This window comes from Elgaria multicarinata, chromosome 9 (assembly GCF_023053635.1).
Source record: "Elgaria multicarinata webbii isolate HBS135686 ecotype San Diego chromosome 9, rElgMul1.1.pri, whole genome shotgun sequence".
Classification (NCBI taxonomy): domain Eukaryota; kingdom Metazoa; phylum Chordata; class Lepidosauria; order Squamata; family Anguidae; genus Elgaria; species Elgaria multicarinata.
Window position 1 is genome coordinate 80211028 of NC_086179.1, and position 15556 is coordinate 80226583.

Consider the following 15556-nt stretch of genomic DNA (forward strand, 5'->3'; position numbering starts at 1 on the left):
TACTATATGTATGCAGTATGGAACTACTCCTGCACGGCAATTATATGTCTAAAATCTTCTTATCAAACAAGCACAGGCAGATTAGGAAAAATATCCACTTCTGGGTAAATATGTAAAAATAATTTATATTAAAAACAATTCACACAAATATATAAATTCTTGTCCTACATAAATGTAAGGTTAAGTGTTGTTGTTTTTATTAGCCACAAGCCACTAAAGGATGAATCTGGAATCTTGAGGCACAGCATGATGTTCTTACATCAGTGATCTGCAAAAATATTTAAATCAAACATTTTGATGCATACTGATGTAATTCAACAAGAATAGCCAACTAAAGAAATCAAGATGAGATTAAATACCATTTGAGAAAAACGCCACCCAAGTAAAGCTCCCCCCACTGCCATCACCACCAGCGGCTCCTTGTGGGTTCAGGAACTCTGCTATGTGCACTCCGGTCCTCCTGTTGTGTGCTCCACCCCCCCTACCCAATCAGGTGAGAATAGGGAAGCTGCTTGTGCAGGAGCTCTGTAAGCACAGATGGTCAGAGTAAAGGTTGTTTATTTAACTCTAGAACATGCTGTAATACCTGATTATTTGAGATTGATAACCTAAGGGGAGAAAGCTTTCTTTGTCTGTTGTCTGGAAACTTCGCTTTGTTGGCCGCTCCCTCACAATCCAACGTGATGTTCTGGTTTTGAGTTTCTTTCTCTTTTGAAGCATCCCTCTCCTTTTTGCCCTTTTTTCTTCTTGTTTCATATCCTGTGTTTATGTTTTCGGTAGGCTCAGAGGCTTGCTTAAGAACTGGGCACTCAGGATTTTCTTTGAGGCAAGCACAGTCCACTTTGTATTTGCTTTTTTTAAAAAATGGAAAAGTTAAATGTGAAATACCAGGTTGTAATTAATGGATTTTTAAACATTGTTTGTACAATAATATTACTTGCTGATCTTATGTATGTTTACTCTGAATTAAATTCCACAGTGTTCAATGGCACTGCAGCCTCAGTTAACTCCCAGCTACCAAACTAACGTTTCAAATAATTAACTGGATATCAAATCAAATCTCCTCTGTTGCTAATGCCAACAAACACATGCCAGGATCAAAACAGACTGCTTAACTAGTACTATGTGCCCAAATGGGGTTTGGACTTATATTGTTCATAGCAGCTATTGATACTCCGGTGTCAGCCAGTTTGCAACTGAGGGAAATCTAAACATCTGTTTGTGATATGGCACACAGGTCTGCTGTCCAAAGAAAGTAAAAACAAAGAACAAAAACAACCAATGAGGCATATCCAAGTAGCTCTTTGGGCCTTGACTTGTACATTTCTTAAATGGAAAATCCTGCTATGGTATTCATTACTGGTACATATGCTAGAGCTTGATATTGCAATTCTAAAGGCATTTTTATCAGAACAACATCAATTTCTCTGTTACTCCTGTGTTAAAGAGTTTTACAATCAATACATTTTAGTTGCAACCCACAACCATGATCTTCAAAAGCATAAAGTTAATTAATTCGTTAGCCTAATATTTGATGCTCAATATTACTTACCAATTCCCATAATCAAAATCAAATGCAATAGTTATTTCTGTTCCCTTTGGAATGTTTTGGATGGAGTAGATGTAAAGATGAATGGTTCCATCTTCAATGGCATGCCTAACCTAAATGCAAATCAAAAACACATCTTAGTATGTTTCAAAGTACAGAGTAGATTTGTTCAACACAAGCACCCTATATCCAGTGACTGTTTCTTTGGTAAAAGCCCCTGTTCAGAAATAGGTGATAGTAGTAGTAGTCATTACAATCCATGCGTGCAATGCATTAAAATATAGCCCACCCATAAGTGACAGACAAACCTGTAGCATTCCAAAGAAACCAAAGAGGTGCTTCAATTCCCACCATCTCCAGTTAGGGCTGGAAGAAAAAACCTGCCTGAAATCCAGGACAGCCTCTGCTGCTAGTCAGTGGGCTGGTTCACTATGGGTTATTTAACCCATAATGAGCTGTGATGCACGCCAGGGGACATTTTGAAAATGCAACCCCAGGCTGGGGTTTCTGTGTCATACGAACCCGGTCACTTAGGGTTATTTGAGAGTTAACCAACCCTTGCAAAACCCTACAACAAACTGAGGTATATGCATGGGTTACTTAACTCTCAAACTACCCTCAGTGGCCAGGTTTGCTTCTGATGGTGCAATAGGAGTTCCCTGCCCTATCCTCTGCCCTGCAGCCTCCCCACACATGTGTTCCAAAACTTCTCTGGAGGGTCAGATTGGGAAGCCCGCAGGGGAGAGGAAATCGGATCCGCCAGAGGTTTCTGCTTCTCTAGCACTGGGCTGTCCAATTTGGAGCCCATGGGCAACAATGTGCCTACAGACACTTCTCTTGGTGCCTGCCAGGCTTCTCTGCTCTGATTTTTATAGAGGTTTTTATTTATTTATAAACATTTTTTTAAAAAATTCATTAACAATTCAACACAAAAACATAACTTATCACCAAACAGGTAAGAGTATTTTAACAGTGATGAGCATACAGTAATACATATATTTAGGGGCACAGAATTAAACCCTAGGCTGGCATGCTGTAATGTGAAGTGCTCCCCTCCAGTGCCATCTTTACTTCTAAAAATGCCTCTGGCCCATCAAGGGTCTGAGAGGCATTCTTTGAAAATAAAAATGGTGGGTTCAACTATTAGTATCATTTGAGAATCCTGAAAATAGAACCTCTGAAAAAATTGAAAAATACTTCTAACCTCAAAGAGTAGCACCCAGGGCGTGGGGAGGGGGGAGCAAGAACTTATTTCATAATTTCTAAACTTCTCCTATAATTTTAAGGGGTTGAATAGAGCTAAATGTTTACTGAAACTCGTCATTCTGGTTTTTGTAACAATGTTTTGGCTTCACTCCATCCCACTTCAAAGGTTCAAAAGGCTTTTCTTAACGGAAGCACTAGGTAAAGAATGTTACAATTGAAAATCTTCCCTCCTTTCCACTCCCATATCAGTCACAGAGACACACCTACCCTTTCCATGTGCAAAGTGATTTAGAGATTAACTGGCTATGTAACATTCCTTCCTTTTCCTCACTACACCCCCAAATTCTAAGTTTTTAATGATACACTAGAATGAGTGATCTAGCTCCGATGTCAAAAAATATTTAACGCTGAAAAACTGTTCTATTTTTCACTAGTAACAAAAGGCTCTGTAACTTTACGTTGAATATATTCCCTGACATTTTTATAGCACTGCTATTTTATTACTGGAAATTAAATACACGTAGCTGAGTTGTATGTACGATACTGGCTTGCTTAGCAAAAGCACTGCTAGGAAACATTTTAAAATTTGTAAAAGCCTACCTCAGCGTTGGGTGTACAAGAACGCCTGATAAATCGAGCTTCGTTCCCAAAGGTTCTTGCATCCACACACATTTCTAGCCCATGGAATTTAGAATAGAATAGAACAAAAGGATATGGCCTAAAATAGCAATGACAGCAAACATAACATCATAGTTAAAAACAGATGAAAATGATTTTCAAAAGTTTGAGAAATTAGGAAAATAAATGACTATGTTACAGGATGTTACTTGATTCTTTTACTTTTTGTTTCTTGGACTGCAATTCTGTGCATTTACTTGGAAGTAAAGCCCACCGAACAAAGTGGGACTTTCTTCTGAGTAAACATGCAGGCAGAGAAAGGTTACTGCATCAAAAACACAAAAGGCTTTTCAGATTCACTATGCAAATACAGGAATTACTGATAGGCTTGATGTTTCATACAACATTTTTTTAATTAAATGTTCTTAAATAATTGACCCTACTTAATCAAGCAACATGTGCTGCACAGATATTCTGGTGCTCTCCTAGAGTGTGTAACAAGAATTCCAGCCACCCAGATCCACGGGTCTTTTTTTGGGTGTGTGTGTGTGTGTGTTCTCTTGTCATCTTCTGAGATGCAATCAGAGATGGCCACACATACAAAAGGTATCTTCTGGAAGCAATTCACTTCCTTAACATTCTTACAAGATCTCTCAGAGCATCTTTTCTAAATAAATTTGATTACAGTTTCATTACATAGTTTAATAAAAAAATAACTTGAGTACAATAACTTTGTACTGGAGAATATATAGTGAAGTGATCTTGCTTTTACTCTCACTACAAGTGACATATTTGCAATTCTAAAACAATTTCCTCTTTGGTCAGATTTGCTGTTGACCATGCGGTGGTAGTGTGTGCTTGTTTGTTCTTTGAATTTCCTGTGAAGAGCAGCACACCTCGTTTGATTTGGGTCATCTGGATTTGTTTTTATTAAATTAGTTCATTTTCCTGCAGCTACTTTTGGTGTGAGGCAGCTTGCTAGTTTTGGTCTTAGCTTGCAGCACATGACAAACTGGATGATGTGTGTTAATCTGTTAAGGATGCTGTAGCACAGAGAAGCTGTCTTTATATGAACAAACAGATGTAGATTTTTTTAATAGCGGGTGGATGGGGAGTTTAGAGTTCTGTTCCAATGCTTAGTTTTGAAACCTTAGCTCTCCTCTAGGGCGTTATTTTTATACACCCTAGTTAATTGTGGACGGAAAAGGGAAATCACATCATATTTATATAGCCTCTTCAATGTGCATGGCGTGTTACAGAATGAAGGATGAAATAATTTTTTTTTGGACAAGGAAAGGAGAAGGGGATAGAGGGACAAATGCAAAAAGCCAGAAAGTAATGAAACATATCAAGACTGCAGGCAAATGCAATTCTACATATACTTCCACGTGGAAAAATTTTCTGGGAATTAAGTATGCTCAATTTATGTGCCTGAGACCCAAATGAGGACTACGTCAATCTTTGTAGTGACCACTGCTCTTCGCTCCTCTGATGCCATGTTTCTTGCCTGCCCAAGGGCCTCTACTTCCCTTGCTCGGCTTCGTCCATTTTCTTCTGCTGCCCCTTACGCCTGGAACGCTCTTCCAGAACATTTGAGAACTACAAGTTCAATCGCAGCTTTTAAAGCTCAACTAAAAACTTTTCTTTTTCCTAAAGCTAAACGATGTTGTGCGGACTTTATACTGTTAGTTTTACCCTACCCTGTGCCTGCTTACCCTACCCTGTGCCTGTTAGCATTCTCTTCCCCTCCTTATTGTTTTACTATGACTTTATTAGATTGTAAGCCTATGCGGCAGGGCCTTGCTATTTACTGTTTTACTCTGTACAGCACCATGTACATTGATGGTGCTATATAAATAAATAATAATAATAATAATAATAACCAGAGGTTAGCAGGATCAGCATAGGCAGGGCAAAACACTCACACTAATCCCTCATGTTTGAATTGACTTTCCTTTACATCTATTTTAGTGTTACATTGCTACATTAGCTATGCAAGTTGCTATCTAGACATAGCCTTAACAGGGTTTCCTCAGGATAGCCTTTATCATCTTGAAAGAAAAAAGAAATATGGCAAAATAAAAGGGAAGTAACAAGTAAAAGTGAGGTAAGAGATGAAGTCAGCTCAAAGAAGCCTTGGAAAATGGCAGTAGATAAGAGGTATAATGACAAAAGTATTGAGAGCTGGAGTGACAAATAAAAATTTAAAATGCTGAGTGAGGCAGTACTGTGAAGAGCTTGAAAATGAAATATCAAAGAGTCCACGATATGAGGAGGAACAATATTGTCAAATTATCAGACAAAATGAGTAATATCAGCTGCTGAATACTCAAGGCAAGTGAATTGAGATATGAAGTAAAGAAAAGTCAGAAAGAGTTGTTGTCAGGAGAATGAATATAAAATATTTGCAAGCAACCGAGAAAGACTATAAGGAAGTAATTTAAAGCAATATTTTTACGAAAAGTACCTCTTAAAGAAATATCCATTTGCTTCAAATTGTTCTCTCAGCATGAACTTTCCTCGATATTCAATAATAAGTGCATCTGGAGGCAAGTCTTTGGCAGCTTTTAGGATTTTCTTATTTTTTTGAATATAGCTCTAGAAGAAGAAAATAAGAATATAAGAAATCTAATTAAGCTGATTGCATTAGTGCTATTGAGATACAGATTATAATATACCCCTTTAAAGAACAACTTGGTAACTTTAAATTATGTTTTCTCTTTTTTAAAAGCTAACTGACTTTATTCCTGAAAGGGCAAACTACCATCATTTGGTATTATTTTTATGTAGACATCTTAACTTACATTTTGCAAAGGGTATTAACTTCAGAGTATCTATAAACTCTCCAAACTCAAACCAAGACAAGTCTTTCAAAGTATATTAAGCACCTCTTTCCTCAAAGATGTTTCATACCCTCTAGTTAAGAAGGTCAGAAACTGGGGTTGGGGAAGGAATGAAAACACAGGAAATATGCAGTCTCTTCTCTAGTTTGCTAGCAAGAGCAAAAGGACAGACGTCAAGAAAGACGCATTTTAATGAAAATGTCAACATGCTGATTTCTAGGAAAAGGAAACTTTTTTTGTGCATTCCGATAGCCTTATGTGGGAATATGCCTTTCTAAGCAAAATCTTACTGTACTCTGACACAACAACTAAGGAACTCACACCTCTTGTAATTGTGTCACTCCTGATCAAAAGAGAATTGGCCTATATCTAGGCGAAGGTCTCTGCAAGCAGGGACATTCCTCCAAGGAGTGCGTCACGTGCGCCATGCTGATGCTAGAGGGAAAGAAGCAAAGATGCTTCTTATTACAAGATCTGAGAATGTTACTTTCCTTTATGTTTAGTCTCTCTCTATCAACATTAAATTTATCAAATAGCTTGCAGATTCCTTCCATAGATTGCATGACAGGCAGCTGGTGGTATAATTTTGTATTCTATTCTCTCTTGTAATTTATTGACATGGAATATTTGCTTGGGATTAGGGGGAAAATATTGTATAACACCTTTGAAGGAGAATTAATTTAGCGCTTCAAAAGGATGGTACAAAGGTAATAACCTTGGTTAAGGACAGGAGCTTTCTAGCCATTTCTTAAGTGCTGCCATTGATAAACCACCCAACAAACTATGCATTTATTATTAGGTGCTATGACTATCCCCAGTATACTATTTTAAATGTACTGGCATACTTTACACAGAGTATCTTCTACAGTGTCAGTAGAAGTAAATGATGCAATATTTGAAATGGTAACTGTGGGGATAGTTACACCACTTAAATACATAGAGCAGTTTTAACTTTTTGTTCTGTTTCTGTTGGAAGTAACATAATTATTGCTACTAATGTGATTTGTGTCTTACAGCTATGTGGATGGATACCCATTTATTTTTATGACACCTCTATTAAAGCACCATGCATCTCAGTTTTTATTTTCATGGGAAATCCCAACTGAGAAAAGATGACACAAGCATTCAGAAGGATAACAGACTGTTACAAAATCATCTCTCCAAATACTGCTTCTACCTAAAGTGATATGTTTCTGTTTTCTTTCTATGAAATTAGTAGTTGCACTGGGACATTTCTCTATAATTCCTAGATGTGTAAAAGGCTGACAGTCTGGATTGCTTTTTGCTTTCATGCAACTGGTACCAAAAATTAAGAGAAAGGCAAAGAGTTTCTAGTTGTTATTTTTCTTAAGAGTCAATTTACATCTTTCTAGAAACACCGTGGATGGCTTGGCCAATAGTCATCTCAACAGGAATTATAGCATCACAGGTGAAATGAAAGCCATTCAAATGGAATCAGATATATGAATATTCTGTGTTTTATTTTCCTGTTGCATTGAACTTGTTGCTCTGTGTAAAGAAGGGGCTACCTAGGCCACAAAGGCAAATAAGTCTACTTATTAGCTTTTAGATTTGAATAAAAGGGCCATATAATATACCTTATTTATGCCCACAAGTACTACTACATGATCTTTGCACCAAAGCCTAACTTCACCAATAACTAACACTGTTGTCTTTTTATAAACATATTTTTCAATTAGATACATAAACACCTTTTTGAAGAAATACATATTTTTTCAATACTTACTTAAACATTTGGTTGAACTGAAAGTAACAGGAATAACTACATCAGAATGCAAGCATAAATTTCCGCTGAGATTATCAGTGGAGGGGAAGAGAGTGCAAGTTTGATTTGAGACAGTATAATCATTAAACTGCTTCCCAGGACATTAAAAAACAACACATAACAGTTACCCACAAGGTAACAGTAATAAAAAGAATTTCCCCCCCTACTTACATGAAATTAATAATTTCAAAGGAATTTGTTCCCATGTATCTTACACTTGCCCCAAACCTGGCACTGAGTGACTAGACTCAGTAAATCAACAGCTCATTTATGGAAGAAAGAAACTTCTTTTTTATGCATTGGACAACTTTCAATGTCATCCTTAAACACACACACACACACACACACACACACACACACACACACACAGTGCAATACACACACAGTGCAATACACTATGTAAGGATTTTTTCTAAAAAAGTGAAAAGAAAAAAGGAGAGAAATGCTAGACACTTAACAGACACCATGTTGACAGCCTTAGTTCTCTAGGTTTACTCAATGCTTGTCTACTTATATCACTATAGATGTTCCCTCCAAGTGGGAAAGAGACTTTAATAAGGCATTGAGGGAAATTTAATTTTTGGTTTTCACTTGCGTTGTAACTGTTCTGTGATAGAATAATTTTGAGTCGATATTCATATCGACTCAAAAATTCAACAGGGCTTACTCCAAGGTTAGTGGGTAGGATTGCAGATTTAGACTACCATAAACTGCTAATCTTGCTTAAAAAAATAATTTTAAAGCACAAGAATGCGTCAAAACATAGATCTAAAGAGATGTTAAATGTCTTTAAATAAATTAAACTGTGGTAATTCACTTGTAACTAATTCTGATAGTTGACTGGCCATGACAGGTAACCCATTCCTCGTTCGTTGTAGGGTATTTCAGAACGTAAATCAATTAACAAAGAAATACTTTCCTGTACTAAAAAATTCAGAAAACTACAAGTGGAGAAAGATATAGTTTCTAACACAGCAAACTAAGTTTCTGCTTAGAGAATTGCAGGTATTTAGTTATGTTATGAAAGTCATATATTTCTTTCACTATAATTTCATTTACCTCTACTGGAGGTTTGAAGATTGAATTGCTGGTGATTACTTCTTTTTTGTCATCTCCATTTCCTAATCGCAAAGCTATTCTCTGTGCCTCTCTCTGAACACCTTCGCTGTACTGGTTGTTGTTTGCTTCTTCGTAACGATCCATCCATGCCTTGATTTTAGTTTCCCATCCAAAGTTTGAACTGTCTGAAGGATCAATCTCTGGAGCTGAGCCCTAAATCAGTTAAAAATATAAATTTAGCAGATATTCTTTCTTGGGGAACTTGTATATTAAAGCCTTAGTATAAAATTAATAATTAGCTACGTGCAAATTGGGGTGAAATTCAGCCACCTCTCCACTGAATTTAGGGCTCAATGAAATGGCCCCTGGACATTCTCCAGCCTCCCCCTCAGCAACGTAACCCCAATCCAATCCTGCCTACCCACCTTGAAACTGCTTTTCACTTAAAAATACAAGCCAATGTAGAAGGATCCAAATCACAAATTTCCCACTGTTTACCTAGCTGTACCCTTAGCTTCCTTATGTCCCTGAAGATCTTCCCACTTGTCAGCCTAATCCTGTGTGGATTTTCATCATAGCCAGACTGACAACTTTTCTTTAGAGAAGCTTGGTTGTCAACCGTACTTTCCATGAGCAAATGAACATTCCAGGCCACCACGCTAGCTCAGCCAATCAGTGTCTGAGGCACAATACAATTACAGAGGTATGATATTAAAATCCAAACAATATTTTCAAAACGTTGCCCAGCTAAATGCACACCAATTTTTGAAGTAATGGCAGGGGCTTGCCGTTTATTTTCTGTGAAAATCAGTTCCAACTTTATGAAGACAGTAGTTTTTAACATCCCCATTTAAGTAAGTCAGTTGAGCAATGGCAGGTCATCTTCCAATACATGCTCAGTGCCTAATCTGACTTCCCAGGTAGAGCCTCAATACTAAGCCATAGAAGCTGTCTTATACTGAGTTAGACCATTGCTCCATCTAGTCCAGTTTTATCGATGCTGACTCGCAGCAGCTCTCTAGGGAATCAGGCATGAGTTTTTCCAGCACTACCTGGAGATGCCGGGGGATCAAACCTGGGACCTTCTGCATGCAAAGCATGTGCTCTGCCATTGAGCTATAGCCCTTCCCAACCAAGACGGTCACTGCCAGACTGAGGAAGCAGGGTTGCACAATTCCACCAACCACCTTCACTATTACATTGTTCCATAGCTCCCTGGGCTATTCAGTCGGAATGAGGTTTTGGTGCACTGTCTTACTGCGGTTCCAGTCCCTCCTAGAAGGGAGTATCTGGAAGGTGACTCCTATGTGATGCCATGATTTGGGGCCTCCCTCAGCATTTTATTCTGTCCCGTTAAGGCTGATTAACATCTACAAGAAATTGCTGGGACAGGATGTCAAGAAATCACAAGGAAAGAATGTCAGGAGATATGGAGTGTGATGCCACATTCAGATGACACTTGATTCTATCTCTCCTTTACATCTCGTCTCAAGGAGATTCTTGCAGCCTGAAACTGTGTTTGAGACTGGGAACTGATTGGATGCAGGCAAACAAACTAAATCTTACTCGAGACAAGACAGAAGTGCTCCTGGCCAGTAAGAATCCTTATCTGGGAATAGGGGTTCAATCTGTCCTGGATGGGGTAGCACTCCCCTTGAAAAGCCAGATTCTTAGTCGGGGTCTGTGTGTGTTCTTGAATTCAGCTTTGCGCATGAGTGGCTTCGATCAAGAGTTCTTCTGCCATTTTAGATTGGTGCACGTTGGTGACACATGCCTTAGTTGCATCATGTTTGGATTAATGTAACACACTCTATGTGGTGCTGCCTTTGAAGTGTCGGGAAACTGAGATTGGACCATAATGTGGTGGCTAGGCCACTGACTGGTACCAGGTATCAAGCATGTGAATTTCTTGTTGTAATTACTTAACTGTGAACAACCCAGAGACCTTCGGCTATTGGGCGGTACAGAAACGCAATAAATAAATAAAACTGGCTTCCAAGTTATTTCTGGGTCCAAAGTGCTAGCTATGACTTTTAAAGCCCTGTATCGTGTGGGACCAGGATACTGCCATCTCTCTCCTGTATGACTTGCTTGCTCACTAAGGTCATCAACAGAGGTCCTTTTGCACGTCCCAACAACAACTGCCTGGGAGAGGGAGGGCTTTTTCTGTGGCTGTGCCATGGCTCTGGAATTTCCTTTCTCAAAAGGTGTCTTATTCCTCCTCTACTAAGTTCTAGTACAAAGTAAAAACCTTCCTGTTTAGGAAGATATTTGATCTATAGTAGGGATGGGGAATGTGGCCCTTCAGATGTTGGTGGACTGCAACTCCCATCAGTAAGCATAGCCAATGGTGAGAGATGATGGGAATTACAGTTCACCTACCATCGGGAAGGCACACATTCCTCATTTCTGGTCTATAAGAAGCTGTCTGAATTTTATTTAGTGAACATTTCAGCTGACCTTCTAAATATTGTACTGCTACAAGTGCACTGTAGATAACCTTGAGAGAAGTTTGTAATATTGTGTTATGCTACTTAGTATTTGGATTTTATCTACTGCTTGTTTTTATAGTTTCGTTATTGTTTTACTGTTTTGTGACTGTTTAATGTTGTTAGCAACTTTGGACACTACATTTGGAAAGGTGGGGGTATAACTTTTTAATAAAAATAATATTTTTAAAAAGGCAAGTGTGACTGAGAGCCCATAATGAACAAAATGGATGGCAAACAGCTCACAGTACAAACAACAAAACAAAAAATAGCAAGAATTTAAGCAAGGAATTCATTTACCTTAACTCTTGAAGATTTCCTAGAACCTTCACGAAAAGCCTGAAAGAACATATTAAATTTCAATTTGTATATGTAAGAGTAAAATAGATATCCTCTGGAAGAACACACAGACAGCGACAATTGAGTTCAGAAAACATGTATCTTGCAGAAAAGACATCTTTCTATGGCACTGTGACAAAGGACTGAGACATTTTCTTTCACATATGTTTTTTTAACCAATAATACAGCAACACTAATTCTGAGTTCAGCATGACTTCTTCAACTTTATTGTAGACTCACTAGGAAATTGTGGGAATGTATGTGTCAATGTGGCTATAAAAGTAAGCTGCAGCCTAGCAGGCAGTCACATTTTCTCTTTCCAACTGGCTCCCACCACTCCAACCACCATCTCCCGTTCCCTGAGTCTTTGAGTCTACCTTCTGCTTGCCTTGGGGGGGTTGCTTCTGTCTACCATTTCATCTCATTTGTACCCTTACCTCAGCTGGCTTCTGCCCCGTTTCCTTTAGTCCTATTCAAGAACAGCCCGTGTTTGGGGCCAGGTAGGGAACTGCCCCCAAATTCTCCAAATCTCAGAGAATGACCTTGCTCCTCCAACTTTTTCACTGTCACATTTCTAAAGATCAGAGACTCCAAATTATACCTTGTATACTATAGTGATATTTCGGTTAGAAACACAAAATGCCTTACAAGACAAACCTCTATAAATACCGTAAGATGAACATTACGTTTGCTTACCTTTTTGCATTTTGCGATGTTTTGCTCTTTCTCCCCACTTTTTTTCCGTTTCTTATCTGTGACCTTGGTAACTCGTGTAGCAGTAAGAGTAATTGTGGTTGGTGTGTGTTGAAAAGCAGTATATAATTCTACAGGAACTTCATCGCCACTTTCTGTTGCACTGGTATCCCCATCTTTAAAAACACAAAGGTAACAAGGATATATGTTTTTCACTATTGAAATATCTCTTGAATGAATGTCACTGCTCACTTACAATGTTAATTGAAAGAAGTATTCACATGCAAAAGTAATAACATTTATGAAAATGATATTAAGATTAAAATAGGTAAGATGAAAATGGATAAGTAATCAGTAAAATTTATATTCACAACACCAGGCTTGGGGAGGTCGGGAGACAAGAGAAAACCCCATCAATTGTGCACTCAGATTAGTTAGCTCATGGAGTTAACTCTTTTCCAGAAGCATTAAATACAATTTAAATCAGATAACAAAATCACTAATTTAAATTAGCTTAATCCAAATGTACCATTTCCCCCTTCCCTTCTTGAGGTCCAATAGGCCTGCCCACAAGCGTTGCTCCCTTCCATGTGTGAAAACGGCTGCTTTGAATCTCAGCACAACCATTTTAGGTTTTATTTGTTTCCAGATTTAGGGCTAGGTTGCCTATCAAGCTGGGTGAGCTCCCAAAAATATGATATTGGTATATCAATTTCTTCCCCAGCATTCACTGCAGCAGAACTAAATATCTCCTTCCAGAACCAGACAGATTTCCAGCAGTATCCATGATAATTTTCAAGTATTTGACAATCCACATGACACGATACTCAAAATATCATTCAAGACCATCTTTTGGGAATACCTAAAATCTGCTCTAGAAAATAGCAAGGCATGCCAACCTATCTGGAGCAAACAAAAACAAACAGGAAAATGATTGAACTATGAAATGACTGGTGAAACAAAAATATGTTCAGGAAAATATGATAAGGCAACCTAAGGAACTGACCACTTACATTTCAGATGTGTAACTCCTGCAAGCAGGTTATCAACATGAGATTTGGTACTTATTCCATTTTCAATGCATACTGAATGTAAACCTAATGCTTTGTCTTTCAGCAAAATCTTAACTACTTTGGTTAAGAAATGGTTCTTGATAAGAAGAACACTGCTGAATCATCCAAGGGCCTATCTAGTCCAGCATCTTGCTTCCCACAGTAGCTAACCAGTTGTCTATGAAAAGCCCAAAAGCCAAAACCCCACAAGTGTAATGGCTCTCTCCTGCTGCTGTTTCCAAGAAACTAGTATTCAGAGGTATAGTGCTTCTGTTCATGGAGGTAGCACAAAACTACCCTGACAAGAAGCCATGGACAGCCTCATATTCAATGAATTTCTCTAAAACTCTTTTAATGTTTTAACTTTGGTGGCCCTTGTCATATCTGATGGTAGAAAATTCCACAGTTTATGTGCTGTGTATCTGTCCTACCATTCAGCTTCATTGGATGACCCCAGATTATGCTATAATGAAAGCGGGGAAAACAACTTTGCTCTATCCATTTTCTACACATTATGCAAAGGTATATAAACCTCTGTTGTGACCCACCTTACTCACCATTTTTCTAAACTAAAGAGAACCAAACACTCTAACCTTTCCTTGCAGTGAAGTTGCTCTAACCCAATTACTTTGCTTGCCCTTTTCTGCACTTTCCCCAGCATGTGATGACAAGCTCCTCCCATTCCCTGCCTCCCTGCCATGTCCTGTTGCACTGACTTCACACATATCCATGGACACAAAGGCAGGGAAACATAGGGCTCTACTGTGCCCTAGTAGAATCCTCCCTGCACAGGCATTGTTGTGCCCACAGTGTGAATGGATTGTGTCCAACATATTCAAATTATGTCCAACATTTTAACATGCAATGACATTTTAGAGATGTTGATGGTTCTTCATCTCACAGTCAACAAACTGCAGAAAGACGAGAGGATACCTCTTGGATGAATTATTATTGGATAGTTCTTATCAAAAATAATGTGCACCATTAGTTTAAGAGAAAACTAATTACTGAAAGCCTACAAAGCAGGATGTGGCCAATTGAAAATAAGAAGGCCTCATATAATTGTTGACTTAATAAAAGTAGAAACAAAACCACAAAAACAAAAGTCATGACAGAGTAACGGGGATATAGATTGTGATCCTCTTTATACAGCATCCTCCTCCTCCTCCTCTTTATATGGCATTATTTTTTTGATTCAAATAAATAAAAGAATGGTTAATAGCCTGTAGAGGCACTTAACTACAAAGACAGACCAGATTATATCAATGATCAAAAGTGAAAATCAAGACACTGGGATGATAAGAATTCAAGAATGCAAAGGAAATGGAATAATAAAGGTCCCCAAAGATTACAAAACTGATAAAAAGCAGGAAGAAATAGATAAAGAAAGACAGACTATATTTGGGGGACACCCACCCACCCAAAACTAGCATAGTGGTAGGCAAGCTTATTGGTCCAGAGGGTCGCATGCAATACTGGGTGGAGGAAAACAGCTATCTGTTCCCCATCCCCAGAGGAGGGTGGGGCACCCAGAGACTCTGCAGGTCACACAGAGGATGGGCGAGAGTTACAGGTGGCCTGCTGATTGCCCACATGTGTGACAGGATGTGCATGCTAAGAAAAGAGACAGATACAGTGTTTCCATATGAGTTGTTCCTTCTCTTCATCATAAACAGAAATTTATAACGTTTAAGCAAAACAAAACATTTAGGGAAAAGCTCTTTATGAATATAAAGATATATCTGAAAGACAAAAATCTTTCTAATTGGTGGCAAAGCGAATCTCCCAATATTTCCACATTTAAATGTTAGTATTTTCATTTTTTGGAAATACCAAACTTAGTGAAATTTCTCTTCAGAATGTTTATGAGACACACTTTTCCTGATCTGGCAGGATCCCTGTAATAAACGATAGTGTTATTC

The 15556-nt window shown here is 38.3% G+C and overlaps 1 protein-coding gene across 5 annotated transcripts in view; it reads right to left on the reverse strand.

Annotated features, from left to right (window-relative positions):
- Positions 1 to 15556, reverse strand: part of KMT2E (lysine methyltransferase 2E (inactive)) — a 70714-nt gene that overhangs the window by 25846 nt on the left and 29312 nt on the right. For all 5 annotated transcript variants that reach the window (XM_063134172.1, XM_063134174.1, XM_063134173.1 and 2 more), the window contains 7 exons: positions 12586 to 12758; positions 11851 to 11889; positions 9062 to 9274; positions 5841 to 5971; positions 3356 to 3473; positions 1553 to 1662; positions 587 to 851 (listed from right to left, as the gene is read on the reverse strand). In XM_063134172.1, coding sequence (XP_062990242.1) covers positions 587 to 851; positions 1553 to 1662; positions 3356 to 3473; positions 5841 to 5971; positions 9062 to 9274; positions 11851 to 11889; positions 12586 to 12758 — 1049 coding nt within the window. The remainder of the gene's footprint in view (positions 1 to 586; positions 852 to 1552; positions 1663 to 3355; positions 3474 to 5840; positions 5972 to 9061; positions 9275 to 11850; positions 11890 to 12585; positions 12759 to 15556) is intronic.